The sequence below is a fragment of the Lepidochelys kempii genome, chromosome 5, assembly GCF_965140265.1.
Source record: "Lepidochelys kempii isolate rLepKem1 chromosome 5, rLepKem1.hap2, whole genome shotgun sequence".
Taxonomy (NCBI): domain Eukaryota; kingdom Metazoa; phylum Chordata; order Testudines; family Cheloniidae; genus Lepidochelys; species Lepidochelys kempii.
Genome location: NC_133260.1, coordinates 100154021 through 100180575, shown reverse-complemented (window position 1 = coordinate 100180575; position 26555 = coordinate 100154021). Strand labels below are relative to the sequence as shown.

The window sequence follows — 26555 nt, the reverse complement described above, 5'->3', positions numbered from 1 at the left end:
GGAGCCAGAGTTAAATCTCTCTTAACTAACTACCGTAATACTGACCCTACATACTTCAGTACATAGGATATATATGATCATCCATTGTTTGGATACACATAGTAGGGCCTGGTTCCCATCTCACTTACTCTTGATTTACTCTGGGTTAACTCCATTAAAATCAATGGAATTAATCCACTATAAAATATGCATAAGAGAAGGAGAATCTGATCTGCGATACCTGGGTGTAAAGATGTGAGTTGAAAGCTTCAGCTTTCATTTTGATTTTCCTTGGTTTTGTCATTTTGAAGACACACTATGAACTTGAAATCTATAATCATTTTAAAAAATTCAGAATTAGTTTCAGGTTCTAAACCTGCCCTCAAACTTACACAGTACCACAGTGAACTTAGTAGGGTTCACTGCCTCCTGTTAACTTTTGTAGTTTTACAATCATATTTTCCTGATTATATCTGTCCTGTTGCTGTGTTAAAGACCCACTCAGACACAAGGGAAAGCTAAAACAGTGAAACTGAGTTTACATAAAAACACTGTCAAATACACAAAAAAAGATGAGAAATAGTTTTCTCCTCTCATCCCTTTCAATTCTAGTACTATTAGGTATTACTTTTAACAATAGGTTAAAAATTTTCGAACAGAACTGTAATTTTTCAAGCTGACCAAAAACTTTTTCAAGTTTGTTGTGGGTTTCATGGTAAATATTATTTTATGCTACAGACATGTATTAGAGCCGACATCAGAAAAATCAAAAGTCTACTCCTTGTCCCACTGAAGTCAAAGAGCCCTGAATTAACTAACACCACATAGAGATAAATCAGACTCTGGGTTTCTCATAGTTTTCAATCAGGTCCCCACATATTTTAGCCAAGGAGACCAAGGAATAAACAAACATTCTCTTGCTGAGAGTGTTATGGAATCTTTAATATCCACACAGAGCACCCAAGACCACCATTTTTAAGGTTTCATCCTAAAGATGCATTCACTGTGAACTACATGTAATTCAATTTATCTGTCTCAGAAGAATGAAGCACTGAACTGAACATTCCAGTCTTTCTCACCTTTGGTTCCAGGGATTCTAGCGATTTCAAACACAACCTGACCACATTACACCATTGCATCAAGTGTCATAGAACATAATGGCTCCTTCAGAGCTATTAATCTATAGCGAAAATACATCCTGAGACCATTTTAAAAACAAATACATTAAACAGATCTCCCCCACATCCTCCTGAAACATGAATTACAAAACCCATTATAGCTAGATATCTGGGGGGGAAGTCACTAAGTACAGAATACAGTGGAATTGGTCTTAAGTTAAGTAATTATGAAACAGAAAGAAGGAAGCCTAAAAAAGGATTTCTGCTTCTCCTCCTCCTCCCCTCTCAAAACAGCTCTCATTCCTAGCTAACCAGCACCTTGCAATAAAATCTACTTCTCCCGGCATTCTTTCACTGTATAACCGAAGGGTCAATCTATGGATATTTCTTCTTTAACAGCCTTCTAAAAGGCTGGCCTTTGCATCTGCTAGAAAATGGAATAATAGTCAGAATGGCATTACTTCTATTTTAAGAAAAGACAGCACATTATTGCAAAATAAATGTACTGCTACAAGCTACAATAAAAAAAAAAGGGACAATAACTCAGACCAGTGAATTACAGGATTTACCACTAGCCTTGCCTACCCATTACTTACCAAATCAATTCAGACTCACAGCTTCCTTTTACTTGATGCTTTTTTTTTTCCAGTAAACACAGTGCTGCTCTTCTGTCTTTCAACCAAGTTCTCAGTATACTTTATACTTGCTAATTAGAAATGAATTTTAAAAACTCAAAATGGATGAAAAATGCTTTATTTATTGCATTTGTACAATTTCCCATATTCCTTCATTTCAGTTACTAGAAATGTAACTTCTCAGCATACATATACATACACACACTAGTTGGTTGGTAAACAATGCTTTAAAAAAAATAGACAAGTTGCTCTTAAGTGGCAAGGAAGAGCTTCAGAAAGGGGAAAAATAATGACTATTTTTTAGATTATAGTTTTAGACAATAATTCCACAGAACTAGCATAAGAACACAGACCCAACATTTAAAAGATGGCATCTATATAAAATGTATCCCTAAAATCTTTGATAATTATACACAGTGACATTTGAAACAAATTCCAAATCAGAATGAAAGAAGCGTAGGAGAGGAAAAATAAAAGTTATGCTATGGATTGACTGGGCAGAGAAAGCCTGATCTGAAGCACTGGAAATTAATGAAATACAAAATGATAATAAGCAGATTTCTGACACCCAGAGTTTCTAAACTGACTCTCAGATTTCCTCACTTTTGGATATCTATAAAAAGATTTACCCTTTATTTCTCAAACATTGATGATGACAATATGTTGTGTATTTGTTTCTGGAGGTATGACAGCCACAGGCTGCAAAGATAGGGGGACACAGTTCAGATTTTGACAGCAATGCAGTGGAATTTAAAGTATTGTGACTGGAATATTTTCAAAAGCATGTTAATTGAGACTGTATGAAACATGTTAACAAAGAGGTATTAAAATACTTATGGTACTATGTGTTCTCATCACCTGGTATAAAGTAATGTGCAACGAGGGTAGAATTTAATGACATGTCTCATTTTGTCCCACACCCCCTTGTTAGCTCATCCTTAATATATGCAGAGCCAGGCAAACATCAATGCCTTCAGTCCATTTTCTGCACCATTGCTTTAGTTCATGGGCCGTTATGACAATCTTAAAGATCTGTAGTGCACATTATAGTAAGCTGAAATCCCCCATTGTAATAAAACCACAAGAAGTGGAAAGGTAGGTCATTTTTCTGGAAGCTCAGGCCTAAGTCCCCAGTATCCTACCTAAATACAGATTTCCACATGACGACAGCAAAACAAGCCTCAGTGAACTGCTACTGGCAAAACCAAGCCTCCCAGAAAGAAGGTGAAAGATACAGATACAGATCTGCGATGACTGAGAGTGTGATTTAACCAAGCCACAGCCTGACTGCACCAGGATCTATGAAGATACTGCTTAGGACAAGAACAGATCAAGAGGGTTCTGCTCCCTAAAAGTGGTATTCAACAATATCAGTTTGTCATCCCCATCCCGTTTCGGACACAGAGAGCTAGAGAGGCATGTGTCAGACCCTGGGATGCACCAGGGATGGGCTAAATCTCCTATTCCTGGAAACTCCTTACAAAACAGGAGCAGTGAGGAGGAGACCAGCAGCACCTTCTGCAGGAGGAGATGTCATCTTCACCCACTGTTCTGCCAGGACCATGTGCTGCCCGTTCAGTTGCTACTGTCTCCTCTGCCCCTCCCCCCCATCTTTTCCCACACTCTCAATCAAAGGAAAGTAATCCAGTAGCTCCAGGAACAACACACACCAACATAAAAGGGTTCATAGAGCAATACATTCCCCTCACACACACACAAAAAAAACCACTTATAATTACTACTGTTATTGACACTGTTTGCAGCAAGACCTGGCCCCTGGGGCATTAATATATCTGTGTAGCTTTCATTACAGTTTAGGGAGACATGCAAATCTCACTTGCTCTCTCTGACACGCGCTCTCTCTCTCACACCCCCCCCCCTAAAACCTGCTGTCTCCCATCCCCCCACCCCACTCCCCCTGGCCCATGGTGCACACAGCAAGTGCCTGCCACAACACTCTGCACTTCTGATGCTGGCGGCTGCCACCACCTCATTTTTTCAGTCGCAGCATCCTCAGCTGCCAGCAGATCCCGGGGGGAGGGGAAGTACCATGCCACAGCCCCCTGTCTATCTCACTCAGGTTAGCTCACCTCCCCTGCTCCCCACACACACACACACGGAGCCCTGTGCAGCCCGCCAGGCCCTCCTGCAGCCAGGCTTCTAAGCGAGCCCTCATCCGTAGGCGGGCTCAGCACCTGCCCTCAGCACCAAATGCAAATTCCGCTGGGGCCAGCCGGATTTCTGCCCCTTCCTTTATTTCCCCTCACTTCAGCCCAGCCCCAGCATCCCCCTCCCACAGCCGGCTGGGGAGCTGGCAGGGAGCAGCCCCTTTACCTTGGCTGGAGTCTGCGCAGGCCCCTTCAGCAGGCAGCGCGGTGCAGCGGAGCCGGGCGGGCAGCCGGGCGGGCAGCCGGGGGACGAGCGTTCACTTCAGCGGCTCCTACCTCCAGCTCCACCATCTTCCTCCTCCTCGCTCCTCCTGCCGCGGCTCCCTCCAGCTCTGCAGGCACCGGCACGCAGCGCCGGGGCCAGCCCCATCCTGCTGCTGCTCCGCCCCTGCCCCGCCTCCCCGCGGCGTGATGACTGCCCGGCGGACAGACGGAGGCTCGGCTCGGCTCGGGCTGGCCCAACCAGACAGGGAGCGGGAGGGAGGCAGGCTGGGGTGCGAGCGGCTACTCCTCCCTCAGTCCCTCCTGCATCAGCGGCAGGGGTGGGCAGGCAGCTGCTTGCACATCGAGAGCAGAAGCAGCAGATGCATCCGTGTTGCAACCAGGCCCCCTCTCCCATCCACAGCACAAGCATGCACCAGCCCCTCTCATCAACAGGAGCTGCCGATGGAGATAGGAGTAAGATAGGCAGCGAGCCACGTTCATATCAACAGCAACCCCCTACACCAAATTTCCACCTCTTCCCCACCAAAACCCTCTCCACAATAACCCAGGTTGCGTTACAGACTAATGCCAATTGAATGGGGGAAATTTACAACTATGGGGCGGATTTGCTTCAAATTTTTTTCCCAAAACTCCATCAATAATTGTGCAACTAGATTTGAGCCTACACGTGCTTGAGTTTGGTGCACAAATCAAGTAAACGTGTCTTCAATTACCTGTAAGAAGCGCCACTAGTTATTTGCATTCACACGTACCGATTTGCACGTTTGCTCACATTTAATTGTGTTTATAAATGTGGCCTGATATTGTGGAAGTGGTGGGAAAAGTGGTATATGCGCATTCATTTTTTCATGTCCAGGTAGGTCTCTGAGACTTTCATTATAAATAGAAGTCTTCAGTTTTTTAAAGGAGGGAGATTTTTAAAGATGCTTGAAATATAGTACAAAATAATAATAATAAATAATTCCCCATCTGCCACATAGGCTATGATAATTAAGTTGTGTTTGTAAAGTGCTTTGAGATACTTGGAAGAAAAGTAAATTAACTACTCAGTACCTATCTAGGAATAGAATAGTTTACTGTGCTAATGTTAATTCAGAATTTAATAATCAGCAGCTATAGAACTTCATTTATCCTGCTCCGATGCATCGACTATTAATGGAGACTCTCTGTTAATTGGTAGTATTGCAGTGCCTATGACACACAGTTGAGCCATTTTGATTCCATCCAGTAAATGGCCATTATAGCTGTCCACCCTAGTCTGTTCACTACAGTATCCTACAAATGTAAAGTGTATAGTAAAATGCGCATAATGCAAACGTGTATGTTGTACAATAAGGCAAAAGGTCCAATTTTGCAGAGAATGCTTCTAAAACCTCCTGAATACAGCGCTGTGGTGCTTAGATTATCGCTGTCCCAGCTTTTCTCCCCCTTTGCTATAGAGAGCCCTTTTTCTTCCATTTCATTTTTCACTCTTGCTTGCTGTCTTTACTCATCGACTTAATGTGCCTGTTCTTTCTTTCTCTTCCTCCCTCCTGCAGACGTCTACCAGCTCTATGTACTCATAGAGAGAGAAAGAATAACTCCTTATGGCACTGGGGCACAGGTTGGAGCAGAAGAAAGATACGCCATTTGGTGGTATACTTCATCTTCTTCTGCTCTTACAACCTAACACTATTCAGCAATGGCAGGGTGTGCACGTAAGAGCCCAAAGCTTAAACTGTTATATCAAATAAAACCATTCAATTCTCACAAAAAAACAAACAAAATGTATTCTTAGATCCCAGCATGAAAAGCAGTATTTCAGTGTTGACTGAATAGCAACCAAAAACAAAAAAAGACTCCATATTCTAAATGCCTCCCTCTCCTCTCACAATTAGGACATGAATGGGCCTGTAAGGCTCAGGTTTTCTGTGATACTGAGGAGATGCTGGTACACGCACTTGACAGTAGTAGCACTGCAGTAAACTGCACTGGCATTGTGCTGTAGGCCCCTGGGTCTGACCAAGGCAAGGAGTGGTAGTGGCAACCAAGTTACTACTGTACCTACCCAGTTCAAGCCATGCAGCTCTACAGCAGAACCCGAGACAGCATTGCAGATTTGCTTGTGTAGCCAGAATGCCACTGCTGCTATTGTTACTCCACCTCTCTCCCTTGTTTGGTGCACAAGAGAGACATGGGGTGTCCAATAGTACTTCCCATTCTACTACATGAGATTAAATTAAATATTGGACTTTAAGCTATCATGATGAGCACTAACAGTAGAAATCTGCAATGGATTCTCAGCCCACATCAGCAGTACTGAGGTTGGGGTGCTATTAATTATTATTATTATATCCATAACAATTGTACCTAGAGAATCAGAAGTATGGGGCCTTTTGTGCTAGGTGCTATACACACATAATAAAAGGACAGTTGACACCCCAAAGAGTTTACCAACTATGCAAGAGATTGAGTCTATACAAAATCTATGTAGTTCCTGCAGAATTGTGTTTGTTTTCTATTCTAGTTGGCCCTATTCTTAGATTTTAATACCAGCTATCACTAGCAGACATATGGAGAAAAATGTTAATATTTTCAGCTGAGAAATAATATGCTTTAAATAAGCAGATATTTTCCTGCATTACTAATATCAACTTCTTATTTCACATTTAATAATCTTTTATATTTCCAATTTGATTTTCACTATTTATGCCCTTTACTTACTTTTTGAATTTCTCTCAATTAGGACAGTGAAAATCCATTAAGTCAGCTACAATTTTGTTTATAGTCAGTTTCATTTTAGTTTAAGGTGCTCAGGTTCTTCATTCAGTAATGTTTGGGTTTTGTTTACTTATGTAAAAATATTTCCACTAGGTTTTTTTTAAATGTAAAAGCATTTTTTAAGTTTTGTAGAGCCTTGCTTCTACAAAATTTAATTTTCTGGACAAATGTAAATTGATATTGTCCCTTTGAACTGAACAGAATGGTATGTAAAAATTGTAAATATAACCAAAGCCAATAGAAATCTGCAAACTTTGCAGAACATTAGATTAACACCTTTGAGCGCTCCCACTTCCTAATTTGCTTTACAGGGAAGTTGGTGAGAAATGCAAATAAAGACACTTGACAAATCTGAAATATTCAAACACTCCTGATCTGTAAATAATGCTAAGCTACTGTGCCCTTCATTTAAACACTTGTATGTTATTTTACTGGTTAAAGCTGCAGCCCTATGCACTTCAATTTAAAAACTGTGTGTACATTGTACGGTCAGTTAACAACATTAAGACTCAGATCCCCAGCTATGGCCTAGGTATGCACTGCTCAGCAGAGGCAAAGGAGCCTTTGCATTCCACAAATCCTAGGCCAGCTGAATACCAAACTGGTCATTTGATGTCACTGTCCGCAGCCTGAAGCGATTATATATTATGCTGGCTGCTAGTGGCCCCAAGGAACCAGTATGGCACAGAGCAAACATAGCAGCTCCTGGAGCACCCCCATGCCTGCCACAGGAAAGGAGTACGGTAGAAAAGCTGCTACTAGTGCCCTACTAAAGGATCCCTTTAAATTGTGGTGATCTTTTAGGAGCCCGTTATGCCAGCCCATATTGCATAATTGCATTGCAATGGCTGGGACTGAGGAAAAAAGTAAATTGAAAGCGTTTCTTTTTTCTTTGCGGAAAAATTTATACCCTGTAAAATATGTTAATTGGATTCAATCTGGCTGTGTTCCCCATCTGCTAATACACCCATTAACCTAGATAAAACCTTAGAAATGGCAGTTCAGGCATTTTTTGCTGCTTATATCCACTGAGCTGGCAAATAGGCAACCTGTAGATAGTTTGGGGGGATTGAAAGTTACACTGCTATTTTTGGGCTTGGACCAATCAACAAAAAAAAAAAGAATGGCAAGCCCCGATAGACTGAGGTGACCAGGGTAGACCTGTCACAGTTTTAAGGTCAGATAAGCTCAAGGGACAGAAATGAATGCTTTATACAATCTGAATGATATGGAATTCCAGCTTTCAAATGTCATAAAGTATTAATCTCCAACTCAAGTGGTCTGTGAAATGCCTGCTGCTTGAATTGTGTAGAAAAGACTGTTGCAAAAGTGCTTAGTGGCATACTAGTAAAAATGCTCTCGGAACTAGAAACATTTTCCAGGCTCTGCTATTGGACCAATGAGCTGAGAGCTGTTTTATTAATGAGCCCTCCAGGCCTAACTGTTATAGCGTTGTGTTTCAGCCTTTGGCTGCTGCTCAGAAGTAGGGCTGTCAATTAATCTCAGTTAACTCATGCAATTAACTCAAAAAAATTAATTACGATAAAAAATAAATATCAATTAATTGCCCTGTTAAACAATAGAATTTCAATCCATTTGAAATTTATTAAATATTTTTGGATTTTTTCCTACATTTTCAAATATATCGGTTTCAATTACAACACAGAAAACAAAGTGTACAGTGCTCACTTTATATTATTTTTATTACAAATATTTGCACTGTAAAAATGATAAACAAAAGAAATAGTGTTTTTCAATTCCCCTCATACAAGTAATGTAGTGCAATCTTTGTTGTGAAAGTGCAACTTACAAATGTAGATTTTTTTTTTTGTTACATAACTGCACTCAAAAACAAAACAATGTAAAACTTTAGAGCCTACAAGTCCACTCAGTCCTACTTCTTGTTCAGCCAATCGCTACGAGAAACAAGTTTGGTTACATTTACGGGAGATAATGCTGCCCACTTCTTAATAACAATGTCACCTGAAAATGAGAACAGGCGTTCACATGGCACTGTTGTAGCTGGCGTTGCAAGATATTTACGTGCCAAACTAAAGATTCGTATGCCTCTTCATGCTTTGGCCATTGTTCCAGAGGACATGCCTCCATGCTGATGATGCTCGTTAAAAAAAATAATGCATTAATTAAATTTATGACTGAACTCCTGGGGGGAGAATTGTAGGTCTTTTGCTGTTTTACCTGCACTCGGCCATAGATTTCATGTTATAGCAGTCTTGGATGATGACCCAGCACATGTTCTTCATTTTATGAACACTTTCACTGTAAATCTGACAAAACGCAAAGAAGATACCAATGTGAAATTTCTAAAAATAGCTACAGCACTTGACCCAAGATTTAAGAAGTTGAATTGCCTTTCAAAATCTGAGAGGGTCAAGGTTTGGCATATGCTTTCAGAAGTCTTAAAAGAGAAACACTGATGCAGAAACTACAGAACCCAAACCACCATAAAAGAAAATCAACCTTCTGCTGATGGCATCTGACTCAGATGAAGAAAATGAACATGCGTTGATCTGTACTGCTTTAGATTGTTATCGAGCAAAACCTGTCGTCATCAGCATGGACACATCCTCTGGAATGGTGGTTGAAGCATGAAGGGACATATGAATCTTTAGCCCATCTAGCGTGTAAATATCTTGCAACACTGGCTACAACAGTCCAATGCAAACGCCTGTTCTCACTTTCAGGTGATATTGTAAACAAGAAGCAGGCATTATCTGTTGCAAATATAAACAAACTCGTTTGTCTGAGCAATTGACTAAACAAGAAGTAGGACTGATTGGACTTGTAGGCTCTAAAGTTTTACATTGTTTTATTTTTGAATGCAGGGTTTTTTGTACATAATTCTACATTTGTAAGTTCAACTTTTACGATAAAGAGATTGCACTACAGTACTTGTATTAGTGAATTGAAAAAAACTATTTCTTTTGTTTTTTACAGTGCAAATATTTGTAATAAAAAATATAAAGTGAGCACTGTACACTTTGTATTCTGTGTTGTAATAATTATATTTGAAAAATGTAGAAACATCCAAAAATATTTAAATAAATGGTATTCTATCATTTTTTAACAGCACGATTAATCGTGCGATTACTTTTTTAAAATTGTGCAATTACTTTTTTTAATTGCTTGACAGCCCTAATCAGAAGATTCTTGAGTTCTGATAGAATTCTGCTCAATAACATCATTTCCAGTAATAGGGATGTGTTCGGACATCGTGCTGGATGTATCTAGACACCCTGGAGAAGTATAGAAGATGGATGTATCGGGTATGGTATTTAGCACTGAATTGGTGTTATCAGTTAAGATGGCATTAGAAGACCACAAAAGGTTTGAATTTATTTTTTATTTTTGACAGACTTCTTCCCTGTTCCTCTTCTTGACCTCTCCTGCCATCACCCTCAGAAGGTCCTATGTTAGGATGACCCTTCCTTCTTCAATCAAGCAGCCTGAACCCAAATCCATTTCAAGCCTGTTAATGTTGCTTCTTGCATTGGCCTGAGAGCAACACAAAATGCTCTTTTTCCCAAGGAGTTGAATGTGCTGCCCCTGCAGGACTTCCACAAAACCCCAATTCGGATCCCAAGTCACCAAGCGGATCCCCAGATCTTGGCTTCCACCAGGCAGGATTCCATTAAAAAGAATGGGACAGCTCACATCTGTCTTATTGCTGTTGTTGCAGTCTGTCTGCCCAAAGCCTGCACAAGCCAGTATGTCCATTTACAGTGTTAGCAACTTGAAGGGGTAGAACTTTCCTAATTTTCCTTTGACGCATTCATGGTGCCTGGAGGGCTAGAAATATTTTCTTTTAAATACATTTTTATTTTGAACAATGTTAGCATAATCCATAGCAATATTGACATATTTTGGCAATGAAGAAGCACTCTGGAGTGTATTAAATGAAAATTGCAGCATAATATAACATAAAATACATCCTAATCACTACATTTAATTACAAAGAAGAGTAAATCACTAAAAATAGTAAATGTCTTAAGTATAATAAAAGAATAAATAATCAGATAGGAATCTGCCACCTTCACAGTTTCATGACATATTTTAGGACTCGGATAATTCAGCTTTGAATTTCAATGCATGGCAAAGAAGGCAGCTTTCAAAGTTGTAGTGAGGTATATTAAAGGGACACAGTCATCTTAAAATTCACACCTAATCTAGTATGCATTTGGCAACCCTTTGTGTATATATGGGTTAATTTTTTTTCTCTTAAATAGTGAATTTGTCTCTTTCCCCAGTAGTTTGTGTCTTTCACACAGCAACAGGGGATAGAAAATCATTTGTAAAAAATAAAATTTAATTGTAAAACCACAAAAATTGGGAGCAGGGAAATCAATGGCAGGAGCAGTAATTTTTAAAAAAAAAAAAATTCTGTTACGTGACTATATTTCAAGTTGACAGTGTTCCTTTAAATGGAATTGCTAAATTAACCAAAGTATTGTCTATGTTTGTTTCTAAAACAAACAAAAACAAAAAAACAATAGCGCTTACCTTATATAAGCATCCCTTGTATCGTACTTCAAATTCCCTCCTGAATTCCCAAAGACCTCATTTGTAGCTGCGGTAGAGGCAACAAGAGTTATTTCTCCTCAATGATAACACCCAGAAGGACTGTTCTGGTATTCTGAACAAAGCAGTAAGCCCAAAATATCTCCTTTCAGGATCACATTCAAGTACTTATCCCTTTGTTAAATTTGCCACCTACACTATTTTGTAAATAACATTAGCTAGATCCAGACCATTTTGGCGGCTTTTATTGGGAGCAGTGTCGTTTGAACAGGAGGGTGAACTTACTGGGCTAAATTAATTCAGAGATGGTGCCTAACATGAGAATGTCCTCTTATGCTTACTATGCCCTGCTTAAACTTACTGACACCTGCTCTAGGACCACATACAGTTGTCTAAGTTAGTGTAACTTACATACCAAGGAGCTAGGAGGAAAGGTAAAATGGGGTAAGTTAAAGTTGGGTGGGTGGTACTTTAACTTACCTTTTCTTCTAACTTCTCAGTGTTTAAGTTACTCTGACAGATCCCCTTACACATGGAAAGAGTGATTGTAAGTAGATCTAACATCAAGGGGTCTAAGTGACTGTGAGTGGGTTTAAACTCCACCTCTGTATCTGGTTGGCTGCCTTCATTGTTGGAGTTTTACTAGGGAGTGCTCTAGGCTATGACCTGCAAAATGCCTTGCCCCTGATGACTGCAAGCCTCTCTGGAGGAAAGCAAAATATTGGCCCCCTCTGACAAGCAATCATTAGGTCCTTGTTATTTGACAATAAATGACCTAACCAATTACTACTTCTCCTTGAAACTTTTCTTTCAGCCTAATGTCAATGTTTGGTGGTTGGAAGACAAACAGTTTAATTTGAATTTCTCTAGTTTGCCAGTAGTCTGGTTTTAGGTCTTGGGATGGCATGGAAATTGCACTAACTTCTGTTGTAATAATTGGGCCTACAGATTTACTCTAATTGTGAGCTCAACTGTAAAAAGTATGTGAAAGTTCATAAGATGTTCATAACATAAGGCATGAAAGGGTGACAGAACAACTGAATTAGTCCAAACAAAAAGACCTGCTGATACAACTCAATGACTGTGTGAAGAACATGCTTGGTAAACAAGAAAGGTGTGGACCCACAATTGGTGTTTCGGAAACTAGGCCTAATTGGAGGACAAAATAATAAGAGAATGGGCTATTCAACACATCACTCCCTTTTGGGATCCTTAAAAAAGAGAGTTTGGGGGAAAAATTGACCACTGGAGTGAGCGTCACCATCAGAAAAAGAAGCTACATTTTCTGTCTTTGCTGTTCTTTTCTCTCCCCCTTTTGTGTGTGTTGTCTTATTTTGTCTTCTTAGGAAATGGGAGTCCAGCCCATCTCAACTAACTTCTCTTTGTCCCCCTTCCCACCCAAAAGGACATTTACTACCATCTTTAATACCATCTAAAAGACTGTCAAACTTGGGGGGTGGGGACCTTCTAAAAATTCTCTCCAGCAAAAGGGAAAGGGAGCAAGGTATATAATTAAATGGAAACCTTACTTTACATTTCAGTGCTTTAACCATTTTTTTCTTTCTTTCCTGTTTCTCTCATAACTAGTGTGACAAAGTTCCTCCTCTGCCTTGGTGGGTTCTGCGCTTTCTGGCAGATTTCCTCGCCTCAGAGGTTCACGGCAGTCCTCAGTTTGGCTCCTTTTGTTAATGGCACAAACCTGCCATTCACTCAGCTAACCTCATCACTGGCCAGCATGAGGAAATGGAGGAGCACAATCCCCGCAGTCTCTGCTGGCCCACCAAATCAGTCAGGGGACAGGCCAGTGTCCTTCCCCTCTGGTGGGATCCACAGTCCAGCTCAACTCCTCATATCAAATAGGGAGTTAGGGGGAATGGAGAGGAACCTGGGCCCCCGCTCTACTCCAGGTTCCAGCCCAGACTGCATCTGGGCTGGATTGCATCAGTCTACAGTATCTCCTGTAACAGCTGCGTGCAGCTACAATTCCCTGGGCTAATTCCCCATGGCCTCCTCCCAACACCTTCTTTATCCTCACCACAGGACCTTCTTCCTGATGTCTGATAACGCTTGCACTTCTCAGTCCTCCAGCAGTACGCCTTCTCGCTCTCAGCGTCTTGCACGCCTATTGCTCCCAGCTCCTCGAACACATCTCACTAACTGAAGTGAGGTCCTTTTTAAAACCAGGTCCCCTGATTAGCCTTCCTGTCCTAATTGAGTCTAGTAGCTTCTTAATTGGCTTCAGGTATCCTAATTAGCCTGCCTTAATTGGTTCCAGCAACTTCCTGATTGTTCTGGAACAGCCCATTATCTTATTCAGTGAAAAGGGACCTGCTTAGTCTGGGGCTAATATATCTACCTTCTATCACTCTTCTGTAGCCACCTGGCCTGACCCTGTCACAACAGATAAAAGGATTTTCAATGGTGTTTGCCAGGGTAGTAACCAGCTGAAGTCTCTGTATACCAAACCCTGAACCTTGTTTCAGAGTAGCAGCCATGTTAGTCTGTATCTGTTAGTCTGTACTGTGCCACAACTACTCCTTTTCTTTTTGTGAACCTTGTTTAACACTGTTAAATGTTGGACAGTGACTGGTTTATATTAACACTGTTAACTTCCTGGGCCCATGTATTCCATCTAAATTAAATACAACACTTCCTTGGTGGTAGATCTCCCCCCCATCACGCCAAGGTCAGGTGTCCAGGCTCATTTTATTAGCTCTATCAGAGGCTGTTTCACTGTTGATTGTGAGGTGTTGCTGCTGACTTGCCTCTGACATCTGCATGGCTGATGGGATAATTCTCCAATACCTTGGTTTCTTTCTTTCTGAGAGTTGTCAGTGGATAGAGCCAGGCCATGACTCATCCCTCCCCAAGGACCCTCGCGGGTGGGGATCCTGTAGCCTCCAAGTCTACAAGGTCTGCTATAAAGGGGAGAGTATAGAGAAGGAAGCAAAGAAGTGACAGTTTGAACCAAGCTGCCTCCAAGAAAACAGCCAGGCAACTGAAGCAGACTGCAAATCCTAAAATTGATAGACCCAATTGGAAGTGAGGGCTTAGGACATGCCCTGGCTGAGAACAAACTAAGGACGACCAGTCAGGAGAAGCAGAGACCCCTTGAAAGACCACACCAGGAGATGATGACAGACCCATTCTGTATAGATCTCTTTTTAATTTGTGGGTGCACAGAACATCTCTATATGTAACTTGATACATAGACACACACACACACACGTACTGTTTTTAAAAAATTCTCAACAAAACTACTACATTTTCCTCTCTTTAAGCAGTTAAATAAGACAACAGGGACAGACATGTTTACAGATATTTAAAAGATTTATTAGTGTGCTGCAGGCAATATAGACAAGAAAAACAAGGTATGAGCAAAACAGTTGTTTTCTTTTTAAAAAATGTTGAGGATAATCCAGGGCCATAACCTGCTGTTAAATGTTTGTTGTATGTACAGCACAAGATTTTAGCTAGAGGTACATGTTGGTATTTGTGGTAGCTTCTGTGATGTGTTATTATAAAGGTGCTGGGATGTGGGCCTATAGGAATAATATTGAAGTATGTATAAGGGGGGCGGGGGGAAGATGAGGAAAAAATATTTTGATTTTTCATATATAGGTTTTCATGAAAATAAAAAGTGTCCTTCAGGCCTATATTGAAAGCATCTGAGTACCCATGGATTATACTCTGCACACATATTTAATGCGAAGTAGTGAAACGCCACTGACTGAATAAGCACGGAATATTTGACATTAACTGTTCTAATATATAACTAATGCCATGAAAAGGCTAATTGAAAAATAATGTCATAAATCATTTGATACTTTAACCTTTAAGTGTTAGAGACTTTCTTCAGCCAAGGCTGTCATGCAAATAAAAATGTGCAAAGATTCATCTTGTGGGCAGCGTTAAATAAAAGCAACTTGCATTAGGTGCATATTTTTGCAGTTAAATGCCATTGACCCAATGTCTATGCTTCTATAAGCAACAAATAGTTTCACTCAAATAAAACAGTAAACCTAGATACTATAGTTCACATACAGTAGATCACAAAAATGTAGTGTGAGCAGCTGCTGCAAGGAATTTAGCATACTAGTTAACCTAATAATTGGGGGAAGATTATGTCAACTGTTCAGCCTGTTGCCAATTCACCAACCACCTCTCATTTACATCTCTGAAAATGGCCATTGACAGAATTAAATCTTTGGTCTTCGATACATTTACATCTTTTTACATCTTTGTATATATTACATTAAGATTACCCAATCAAGCACCCAGAAGTTAGGAAATGCCAGAATTAAAGTCACCGGTGCAACCTTTATTCAGCCTCCTTGTGCATACACATTATGAGACAGTCTTTAGTTACATGCTCACAGGACCCCATAACATTTAATTTAGTAATATATTTTATTTTGATGTATTTAACTTTCATAAAATTTACAAAAAGGATACGGAGTCATATTTTTTTCCCAATAAGCCACATGGGCCAGAAATATTTAGAATCTGGATGGATATCAGCCAGTTCCCCTAGGAGCTCTCCCTCAACTAACCTTTGGTTCTCACATGAGAATAAAAAAAGAAAAATACTGACAAACTACTTACCCAGTTAGCACAAACCACCCTGTGCACTCAATGAGACAGGGGCCCTGTGGAAAAACTAGTATGGGATCAAGTAATTAAAGATTATATCAATTGCATATGCACAAGAGGGGTAGATGGGAATTAAGGTAGCACACACAACCTTAATTCTGGCATTTCTCAACTTGAGTGCTAGGCTTTGCAACCTTAAATAGCTTTTTGGAAGTTTACACACACTTGGATTCATACATATGTGTATATCATATACATACACATGGTCCGGATCTCAGAGCTATGGATGAAAAGCACTAGAAGTGCTAAATATTATTAAAAACCACATATAGTAGATCTTTGCTATTCACACTTAACTAACCCATAAACTATAATTCATTCACACTAACCCAGCAATCTTGACCTATAAAGCCGCAAAGATTCAATAGTACTGTAGAGTGGTATAGGTTTCTTTACCATGACTTCATTACTTTTATAAAGTATTATATAGCGCATCTATTTGTATACTAGAAAATATCACAATTTAAATTACAATTTAAGATACCATGATAAAAATGGTAATGTGTTTTTTCACTCACTAATTCACAAAATTCAGTGAATCACACTGGTTTCAGTCAGTGAGTTAGAGAGGCTCTGCTATAACTTCCTACAAATCACTCTCAGTTTTGCTAGGTGGTATTTTTCTCAGTGAATATGTGCTGAACTGCATTAAAGGCCTGATCCATCTCCTATTATAGTAAATGGAAAGATTGCCTCCAAATTCAGTGAGAGTTGGCTCAAATCCTGAATGTCTTTCATGTAAGTTGACTTGTAGGATTGTAAGGTAACCACAAAATTCTAATGTTTCTCTCTTTCTTTGAAGCCAGCATAATTTGTTCTGTGCCTCAGTGATCCAGCAAAAACAAAATAATAATATTGTTCAATATGGTTTTTTACACAATGGGGAACACACACTGTTAATTCCTCCTACTGTAACTATTTTGCAATTAGCTTTTGGTAAAAGCAATGGGGCCTGATAACTCTTTGTGGGTTTTTTAGTGCCAAGTGATAGTATTGAACACAAAGAAAGATTCTCAAAAAAGCCCAGCTCCTATTTAGGAACCTCACTGAAGTGGCCAGATTTTCAGAAGTACTGGGCACCCAGCAGCTCGCAGTGTTCTCCAAGGGACACGAGTCTGGTGACCTGGGCTTGAGCTGCATCCACACTGCAAAATATCTGGGTTTGGCTCCACATCTCATGGGACTTGGATTTGGACCAATGCCCCTGGCTGGGAAAATGGGTCTGAGGGCTTTCTGGGCTGAGTCAGACAGATTTGTATGTGGACAGTAGGAAGGCTGGGAATTCCACTGAGCATGACAATCTGTTGAGCAATGATGGTGCAAATTTTGGTCAAAAACCAAAACCTTTCAGCCTAAATTCACAAGATGTGGAAAAAAATCAGAGTTCAAGAGATGATGCATGTCCAGCCAAAGATGTAAGCTGTAATAAATGCACAAAATATGGAGATTCTGAAGCTAAGTAATCAGGGAATTTAATATTATAGACAATCAAGAGCCACTGTTTCTGGGATCTATCACATGTGATGACACAGATCCTTCCTGGAGAGTGAAACTGAATATTCATGAAAGACTACTGACTTTAAAATTGACTCAGGAGCAGATGTCACAGTCATCTCAGAAGGAACTTACAATAACCTTCACTCCCTCCCACAGCTGAAGTTACCTGAACGGCTGTGACTAGCCCTGGAAGTACTCTGAAATGCGTCGGCCAGTTCACCACAGAAACAACTTATAAAGACAAAATCTATGCATTCAGAGAGCATGTGATCAAAGGCTTGCAGACCAACAACCTTCTGAGTTGTAGTGGATGGACCTAGTGAGAAGGGTGGAAGAATTAAATGGAATATTTGGTGATATTGAACTTTAGAAAGGAGACAATGCTGAATCATATAGTGTACATACACCTTGCGGGATTTCCATCCTGTTATTTCATAAAGTGGAAACTGAGTTAAAGAGTGTGCAGCAGATTGGCATAATCAAGAAAATCTCTGAGCCAACAGCAAGGTGTGCCCAAATGGTACGAGTTGTAAACAAAAATGGAAAAATGCAAATCTGTGTGGATATTAAGAGGTAATGAAGTGGTTGTGAGAGAAAAATTATATCCTCCCAACACTGGATGACTTCCTCCCCAAAGTGAAAAAGGAGCTATGTTATTCTCCAAGCTGGATGCCTCAAGCAAATTCTGGCAAATTCCTTTAATCAAAGAAAGTGCTAAACTGACTACATGATCACACCCTTTAGGCGATATTGCTTTTGAAGAATACCTTTTGGGATTACCAGTGTATCTGAAATTTTTCAAAGAAAGATGGCAGAACTGTTAACGAACTGTGACAAAGTTCCTGCTCTACTTTGGTGGGTCTTGCGCTTATTGGTGGATTTGCTCGCCTTGGAGCTTCACGGCAGCCCTCAACTTGGCCGTTTTTCTGAATTCACAGTCCAGGTCGACTCCTCCTGTGTCTGACCAGGAGTTGGGAGGATTTGGGGGGAACCCGGGCCCGCCCTCTACTCCGGGTTCCAGCCCATGGCCCTGTGAAATACAGCTGTCTAGAGTGCCTCCTGGAACAGTTATGTGACAGCTACAACTCCCTGGGCTACTTCCCCATGGCCTCCTCCCAACACCTTCTTTATCCTCACCATAGGACCTTTCTCCTGCTGTCTGATAATGCTTGTACACCTCAGTCCTCCAACAGTCCGCGTTCTCACTCTCAGCTCCTAGTGCCTCTTGCTCCCAGCTTCTAACACGCACACCACAAACTGAAGTGAGCTCCTTTTTAAAACCCAGGTGACCTGATTTGCCTGCCTTAATTGATTCTAGCAGCTTCTTGATTGGCTTCAGGTGTTCTAATCAGCCTGTCTTAATTGTCTCCAGAAGGTTCCTGATTGTTCTGGAACCTTCCCTGTTACCTTATCCAGGGAAAAGGGACCTACTTAGCCTGGGGCTAATATATCTGCCTTCTATTACTCTCCTGTAGCCATCTAGCCCGACCCTGTCACAAAACACCAATGGAGCTGTAGTTTTCACACACAATATTTTGATACATGGGTCTTTGATGTACAAGCACAAAAAAAAAAAAAAAAAAACCCTCAATGAAGCCTTAAGCTTAATCAGTAAGTCAGGACTGAAGCTAAACAAGAAAAAGTGCATTTTCTGCTTAACAAATTGAGCTTTTGAGACACACAAAGATGGAATCAGTCCTAGCCTTTAGAAAGTAAAATGAGAAAGTAAAATTTGAGAATTGAATGTACGAACTAATGTACCAGAACTGAGATGCATGCTGGAGATGGTAAATTATCTTGGTCAATAGCTATAAGACCTTTCCACAGTGACAAAATCACTGATTGAACAATTCAAAACTAATAGATCATGACTATGGGGGCCAAATTAAGAAATTTTCCTTCAAAAAGGTAAAAGAAATAGTCTCAACAGCTCCAGTTCTCAAGTACTGTGATATGAACAAACCCACAATGATCAGTACGGATGAAAGCAATTATGTCCTAGGTCATGTATTGTTGCAACAAAATGGCTTTGAGTGGAAGCCAGTTGCATTTTGCTCTCACACATTCACAGAAGCAGAAAAATAATATGCATTGATTGAAAAGTTATGGGCATGTGAGAACTTTTCAGATATCAGTGAAAACAAAACCAGTCCACACAGATAAGACCATAAATAGCTTATAACCCTCATCAGTGGAAAAAACCTGGATCAAGCACCCCTGAGGTGCCAATGTTTCTTGATTAAGTTAATGTGATTAAACCCAATTGCTAAATATATTCCTGGGAAAAATCTGGTAGTAGCAGACACTCTGGCACGGAGATCAGCATTGCGCCCAGCTACTGGTGAGCTCAAAGATGATGTAAAAGCGTATGTGGATGCATACAGACCAGTATCAGAAAAGAAACTACACCTGCTACACCTGTTACTGTTACTCACACCTTCTTGTCAACTGTTGGAAATGGGCCATCCTGATTATCACTACAAAAGTTTTTTTTTCTCCTGATGATAATAGCTCACCTTAACTGATCACTCTCATTATAGTGGGTATGGCAACACCCATTTTTTCATGGTGTGTGCGTGTGTGTATCTATCTATATCTCCTCCTACTGTAATTTCCACTGCATGCATCCAATGAAGTGGGTTTTAGCCCACGAAAGCTTATGCTCAAATAAATTTGTTAATCTCTAAGGTGTCACAAGTACTCCTCGTTCTTTTTACCATCATGACTGACACTCCCTCCATCTCCCTATTAGAATGGAGTTACTTCATCCTAATCATGAGAAATGTCCTGATCAGGCCAGGCCAGAGTGAGGATGCCAGATGACATCACCACATCCACCAGCTCCAGCTAAATCCCAAACACCATTTGGGATGTGAGTCTCTCTCTCTCTCATACACACACACACACACCCACCCCACATTCTTTTCCTTCCTCACCTTACTACTTCTTATCCTATGCCTCTTCTTTTGCCCTCTGTCTAATAAGAGACTGGCTTAGATGGCCAGACTTTATATTTCAAAATTGCTGTGAGTCTGTAAGCCAGAAAGAGGCAGCTAAAAGGAATGTCCTAAACAGCCCAAGGCTGGTATGAATTTGCCAGGTCTTGGAATGGCTGATAAGACCCTTTAGTTTTCCAGCAGTGAGGTTTCAAGTGTGTCAACAGCAGAGGCAGAAACTATATTTTTTATCTTTGCTGTTCTTTTCTTTCCCTCTTGTGTGTATTGTCTTGTTTTGCCTGCTAGGAAATGGGAGCGGCCTTTAACACCAATAACTCCAGCCAGTGATGAGCTGGAGCCGGTTCGCACAAACCGGTTGTTAAATTTTGAAGCCGGTTTAGAACCAGTTGTTAAAGGGGTGGGCAAAATCCGGATGTGGCCCACGGGACCATCCTGTCTGGCCCACCTGAGCAGTCGGCTGGGGAGGCCCCCCGGAGAATCCGGTTTTTAATTTTTACTCACCTGGTGGCGTTCTGGGTCTTTGGCGGCATTTCTGCGGTGGGACCTTCAGTGCCGCCGAAGACCCTGAGCAAGTGAGAGAAGTGCCGCCGAAGACCCAGAGCGACTGAAGGAACCAGTTCTTCAGCTTATGGCTGCTCATCACTGGCTCCAGCCCCTCTTAACTACTTTCTTCTCTTTTCCCCACCAGGACAGTATTGAAGGTTGTAATTACTATGTAAGAGCCTGCCAGCCAAAGGGGCTCTTCCTTCTAAAAAATCCCTCCAGCTTAAGGAGAAGGGAATGAGGGATATTGTTAAAATGAAGGTCTTACTTAATGCTTTACATTTCAAATGCTTTAACTATTTTTCCTTCTTTTCTGTATCTTTAATAAAAGATTAAAAAAGGTTTTTAATGGTGTTTGTGCCATGGAACTAAGCAGGCTGAAGTGTCTGTGTACCAAACCCTGAACCTTGTTTAATATTGGACAGCTCCAGGCTCATTAACACCCTTTATTCCATCTAAATACAAATAAGTCTCCAGCCTGAGGTCCACTGCCACCTTTAACTCCTACTCCAGCCCCACACCCTGAGTTCCCTCCACACTATCGTGTTTTGCAGACTGAACAATTCAGGGGTTGGCTGACCCATGTCACGGGTGATAAACAATAGTACATGGAATGGTCAGATATACCCTCTGCGTTCCTTCACTCCAGTCTAATCATGGCCCACACATGCAAAACACACTAGAGTCTGATTATTGTGTTGTATGTTTGGATGGCTGCCTTCCTGGTTTTTACATTGTCATTTTGTATTTAAATATGTTTAAAATGAAGTGCTGAATTTACGCACAAGGCTTTATTAGCAAGTTTTGTTATACGTAATAAAATGGAATTTCATCACAATAAACCATAAACTGTGGATTGAAGTACCTGGCCAGTTTTTATAAAGTGCATTAAAAAAATCTCCATACATTTCAGCATAGTCCAGTACACTGTGGATACAAACACAGTAAAAATGTTCACAAAATTCAGTATAGTACAAATTCTTTTTAAAATGTCTGCAGAGCTTCCCTGTTCCCAGAAACTCCACACTTACAACTACCATTTCATTCCCCCTCATGCATGGGACCATACAAACCCCATTATGAGGCTACACAAAGCTCTCCTGATTTCTATTGCAAGTGTGGATCCAGCCCCAGTAATGACAGATACATTTTCTGGTTGTATGTACTGGTTCAGCAATTCAGCAGTGTCTAGAGTCCACTCCTGTCAAAAAGGTTCTCCTTTGTCCTTGCAGACACTGTGGCTTGCTGTGTTCTGCACAATAATATGGTTGGCATTGACAACACATGCATCCAAATGGCTCAGAAAGCCGTGCTAAAGGGATGTCAAGTTGCCAAATGCACAGTCCATCACCCTCTTACAGCTGAGTGTGTAACTGACCCTTCTCTTGGCAGGCCCTCTGAAATTAGGGTATGGTTTCATAAGCCATGGCAAAAAGAGGAACGTGGGTCCCTAGAACAACAGTGGGGACAGTAACTCCATTTGTAACAATGTAATTCAGTGGAAATAATGTCCCAGTCTCCAGAAAACCCTGGCATCGTGCAGTTTTCTAGTGCATCCTACCTTAGTGTCCACCTCCGTGGTTGACTGGGGCCTGTGTGACAATGGAGTAGTACCCTTTGCAGTTTATGTACTCATATGCTCCTTGCAACATTAAGCATGAGTCCCATCAATACCCTCAGTGTAGTTTGGAAATCCCATTCTCTCAAAGCAGCAATTAAATCAGGAACATTTGTAAAGCCCTTTGGATAAACTACAGTCCTGATCATCTCAGAAACCTCTGCCACAAGAACCCTCACAGTTGGCTTGCCAACTCCAAACTGGTTAACTATGCACCTGGAGCAGTATGGGATGGCCAGCATCCAGAAAGGTATAGCGACCCACTTCTGGACTGCCCTTGTCTCCTACATGTGTGTATCCTTGCACTGGAGGGTTGGGACAAGCTGATCACAAACCTCCAGGAAGGTCAGCTTCTTCAAGTAAAAGTTCTGGAGCCACTGCGGGTCTTCGTAAGTCCATATGATGACTTGATCCCACCAGTCTGTTTGTGACCCTGCAACAGAACCATCAGTCTACATATGGAGAGTAAGCAGTTAGGGCAATAGGCATGAGTAGCATCAGCTGGGTTTCAGAGGGCATGTCCCTATCACCCTCAAGTGGTGCCTTCGGTAGGTCAAATATCACTGCCAAAATGTCCACCAGCATCTCATAGGTGCTCTGACTGATTCCAAAAATAGGAGTGAAAGTGTGAGCTGGGGAAGTTCTTCCACCAGGTTTGGTTTCATGTTGATAACTCTGGCTGCTGGTAATGTGTGGACCCAAGAATGGCTTGGCTGCATGTGGTGGTGGGCTCAGACCACTAAAATCCTGCAGGATGGACAAATTCTCCTACACTCCATGATGAACCAAGCCCTGGAGTGGATACAGCTAGGAACCCTGGTAGTATGTTGGGATATGCCCCTAGCAGCAGGTCTGACTCGACTCGGCACAGTGCAGTATTGCACCAGCATGGTTGTGAGGACAGGGTGAGGCCTGGATTTTCAGTGCAGTGTGAACACTCAAGGGCAGACTTGGAAACACCAAGTCTGCAGGTATGGGTGCCATAGATCTGGGTTTACTAGGCAGTGTAGACATAGCCAGATTCTTCTGTTTATCTACAGATCAAGTACAGACTGGGCAGTGACAATGCAGTCCTTCCCACACTCCTCTAACAATTTGTTTTTTCTACCTGTAGGCAATTTGCTTGTTCTGTTTGTAAGAAAGACCTCATATTCTAGGCAACACATTAGACCTAAGTTACCTGATTGATCCATGATGCATAATGTGGGGAGAACCTGAGTTCTGTGTCTCCAAGACCTGTCTCTAGCCCTTCCCAATGTATTGGCACTCTAAGCCCAGGAAAGCATGAGACCCAGGAGAACGCTACTACTGTGCATCTTAGTGGGTGTGCAGTGGGAAGTGTGTGGCTGGTCAACAGACCTTCTGCCACTGTAGGACATGGCACATTCCTACACGGTGCTTGAGGCTACAGCTACACTATGAGCTAGGGGTGCAATTCCTCTGCTCACGTGCACAGTCATGCTAGCTCAGTGAGAGCTATTGTCAGTATAAATAGTGGCAGTGGAGGCATGGATGAGCTGTGCCGAGTACAAACCTGCCTGAGGTCAGGAACCAGGAGTCACACCAAGCAGAGGAACAGGGCTGGAGCAGGGCAGTAACAAGACTGGAAACAAGGCAGGCCCAGGAACAATTGCAGCTGTGAATGTAAGCATTGAGCACCCACCAGCCAAGTACTGCTGGGTTTAAGATGAGTCCTGGCAATGCTGCTCAGCCAATCAGGCCCATTAGGGGCTTCAGCTGTGGTTAGCTAGCTGATCCCAGGCCTAGCTGTAGGGCTCATTCCTGATAGATGGTACAGGAGTGAGGCCCTCTCTCTCTCTCTCTCTCTATGTCCACCGGTGTGCTGCCCTTCTGGAAATTGTATAAACTCAAGTTTTAAAAAGGTGTTTAGCATAGAAAAAAATGCGATAAGTTTTCATTGTTATTTAGTTTGATATTAATTTCACATTATTTCACACTGCCGCCACACTTATTTTCAGTGTGCTAGAGATTTGTGAGCTGAAAATGCTCAGCTGCATTTTGGAAGTTGGAGAGAGGAAAAAACGATTACTTACCTCTTGTAACTGTTGTTCTTCGAGATGTGTTGCCCATATCCGTTCTTCGAGATGTGTTGCCCATATCCGTTCTTCGAGATGTGTTGCCCATGTCCATTCCAATAGGTATGTGCACGCACTGCGTGCACGATCGCTGGAAAGCTTTTATCTTAGCAGTACCCGTCGGGTCGGCTGTTGAGACCCCTGGAGTGGCGCCTTCATAGCGGTGTATATATGACCCTGCCGACCTGCCACCTGCTCAGTTCCTTCTTGCTGGAATACTCTGACAGTGGGGAGGCAGACAGGATTGGGAATGGACATGAGCAACACATCTCAAAAAGCAACAGTTATGAGAGATAAGTAACCATTTTTTCTTCTTCGACTGATTGCTCACGTGCATTCCAATAGGTGACTTCCAAGCAGTTGCCCAGGGGGAGAGGTCAGAGTTCACCTGATGGTTGCATGTAGGACTGCCCTACCGAAGGCAGCATCATCCCTCACCTGCTGGGTAATGGCGTAGTGTGAAGTGAAGGTGTGGACGGAAGACCACATTGCGGCCTTGCAGTTATCCTGGATAGGGACCTGCGCCAGGAATGCTGTGGACGCTGCCTGCACTCTGGTAGAGTGTACCGTAACGGAGGGGCTGGAACTTTAGCCATGTCATAGCAAGTTCTGATACAGGATGTGTTCCATGACAAAATGTGCTGTGATGAGATCGGAAGCCCCCTCATTCTTTCTGCGATGGCAATAAAGAGCTGTGGTGATTTACGAAACAGCTTAGTGCATTCAATGTAAAGTGCTAAGGCACGTCTAACGTCCAGGGAATGGAACATGCGCTCCCTGTTAGTGGCATAGGGTTTAGGAAAGAACACAGGTAAAAATATATCTTGGTTCACATGAAACTGGGATGCAACCCTAGGAAGAAATGCAGGGTGAGGGCATAGCTGCACCTTGTCCTCATAGAATACCGTATAAGGAGGTTCGGAGGTCAGTGCTCTGAGCTCGGAGCCCTTCTAGCAGAGGTTATAGCCACCAGAAAGGCCACCTTCCAGGAGAGGTAGGACAGAGGACTCAAAAGGGGGCTCCATGAGAGAGGACAGGACTAGGTTGAGGTCCCACTGGGGAACGGGCTGACGTATAGGGGGATAAAGTCTGTCCAAGCCCTTAAGAAACCTGCCTACCATAGGGTTACCAAACACTGACCCACCCGCCATTCCCGGGTGAAAGGCCAAAATGGTGGTGAGGTGTACCCTCAGGGATATCATCCCTAATCATTGATGCTTGAGATATAACAGATAGTACAAAATAAGGGGAATTGGGGCTGATTGTGGCTCAATTCCTCTTTGTCGAGACCAAATGGAGAAACGCTTCCACTTAGCCAGGTAAGTGGCTCAAGTGGAGGGTTTCCTACTTCCTAACAGGACCTCCCTCACTGAGTCCAAGCACTGAAGTTCAAGAGGGCTCAGCCATGCAGCTTCCATGCCATAAGGTGGAGGGACTCCAGGTTGGGGTGTTGCAGATGTCCGTAGTCCTGTATGATTAGGGTCAGACAGACAGGGAGTGCTACTGGTCTGACCACTGAAAGGTTCAATAGCATGGTGAACCAGTGCTGGTGAGGCCACGCCGGCGCTATGAGGATCAAAGAAGCCCTGTCCTGATGAGTCTTGAGGAGCACCCTATGTATGAGGGGGAATGGCGGGAATGGGTATAGCAGGTGACCTGTCCATGACAGATGAAAGGCGTCCAGGCTGTGGTTCAGGAAGGAGCAAAACCTCTGGCCCTTCCTGTTGTCCCATGTCACGAACAGGTCCATGTGGGGAGAGCCCCACC

At 42.0% G+C, this 26555-nt stretch overlaps 1 protein-coding gene across 3 annotated transcripts in view; it reads right to left on the bottom strand.

Moving 5' to 3' along the window:
• Positions 1-26555, bottom strand: part of PTAR1 (protein prenyltransferase alpha subunit repeat containing 1) — a 183537-nt gene that overhangs the window by 90149 nt on the left and 66833 nt on the right. The window contains exons 7-9 of one of the 3 annotated variants that reach the window (XM_073345205.1): positions 14230-14342; positions 11407-11473; positions 10263-10695 (exon numbers count right to left, since the gene is read on the bottom strand). The exons of 1 other annotated variant lie outside the window; for it this stretch is intronic. In XM_073345205.1, coding sequence (XP_073201306.1) covers positions 10659-10695; positions 11407-11473; positions 14230-14342 — 217 coding nt within the window. In that variant the 3' untranslated portion in view covers positions 10263-10658. Of the gene's footprint in view, positions 1-10262; positions 10696-11406; positions 11474-14229; positions 14343-19145; positions 23126-26555 lie in introns of those variants that run through there. One more of the 3 variants, XM_073345206.1, reaches the window with a different exon arrangement.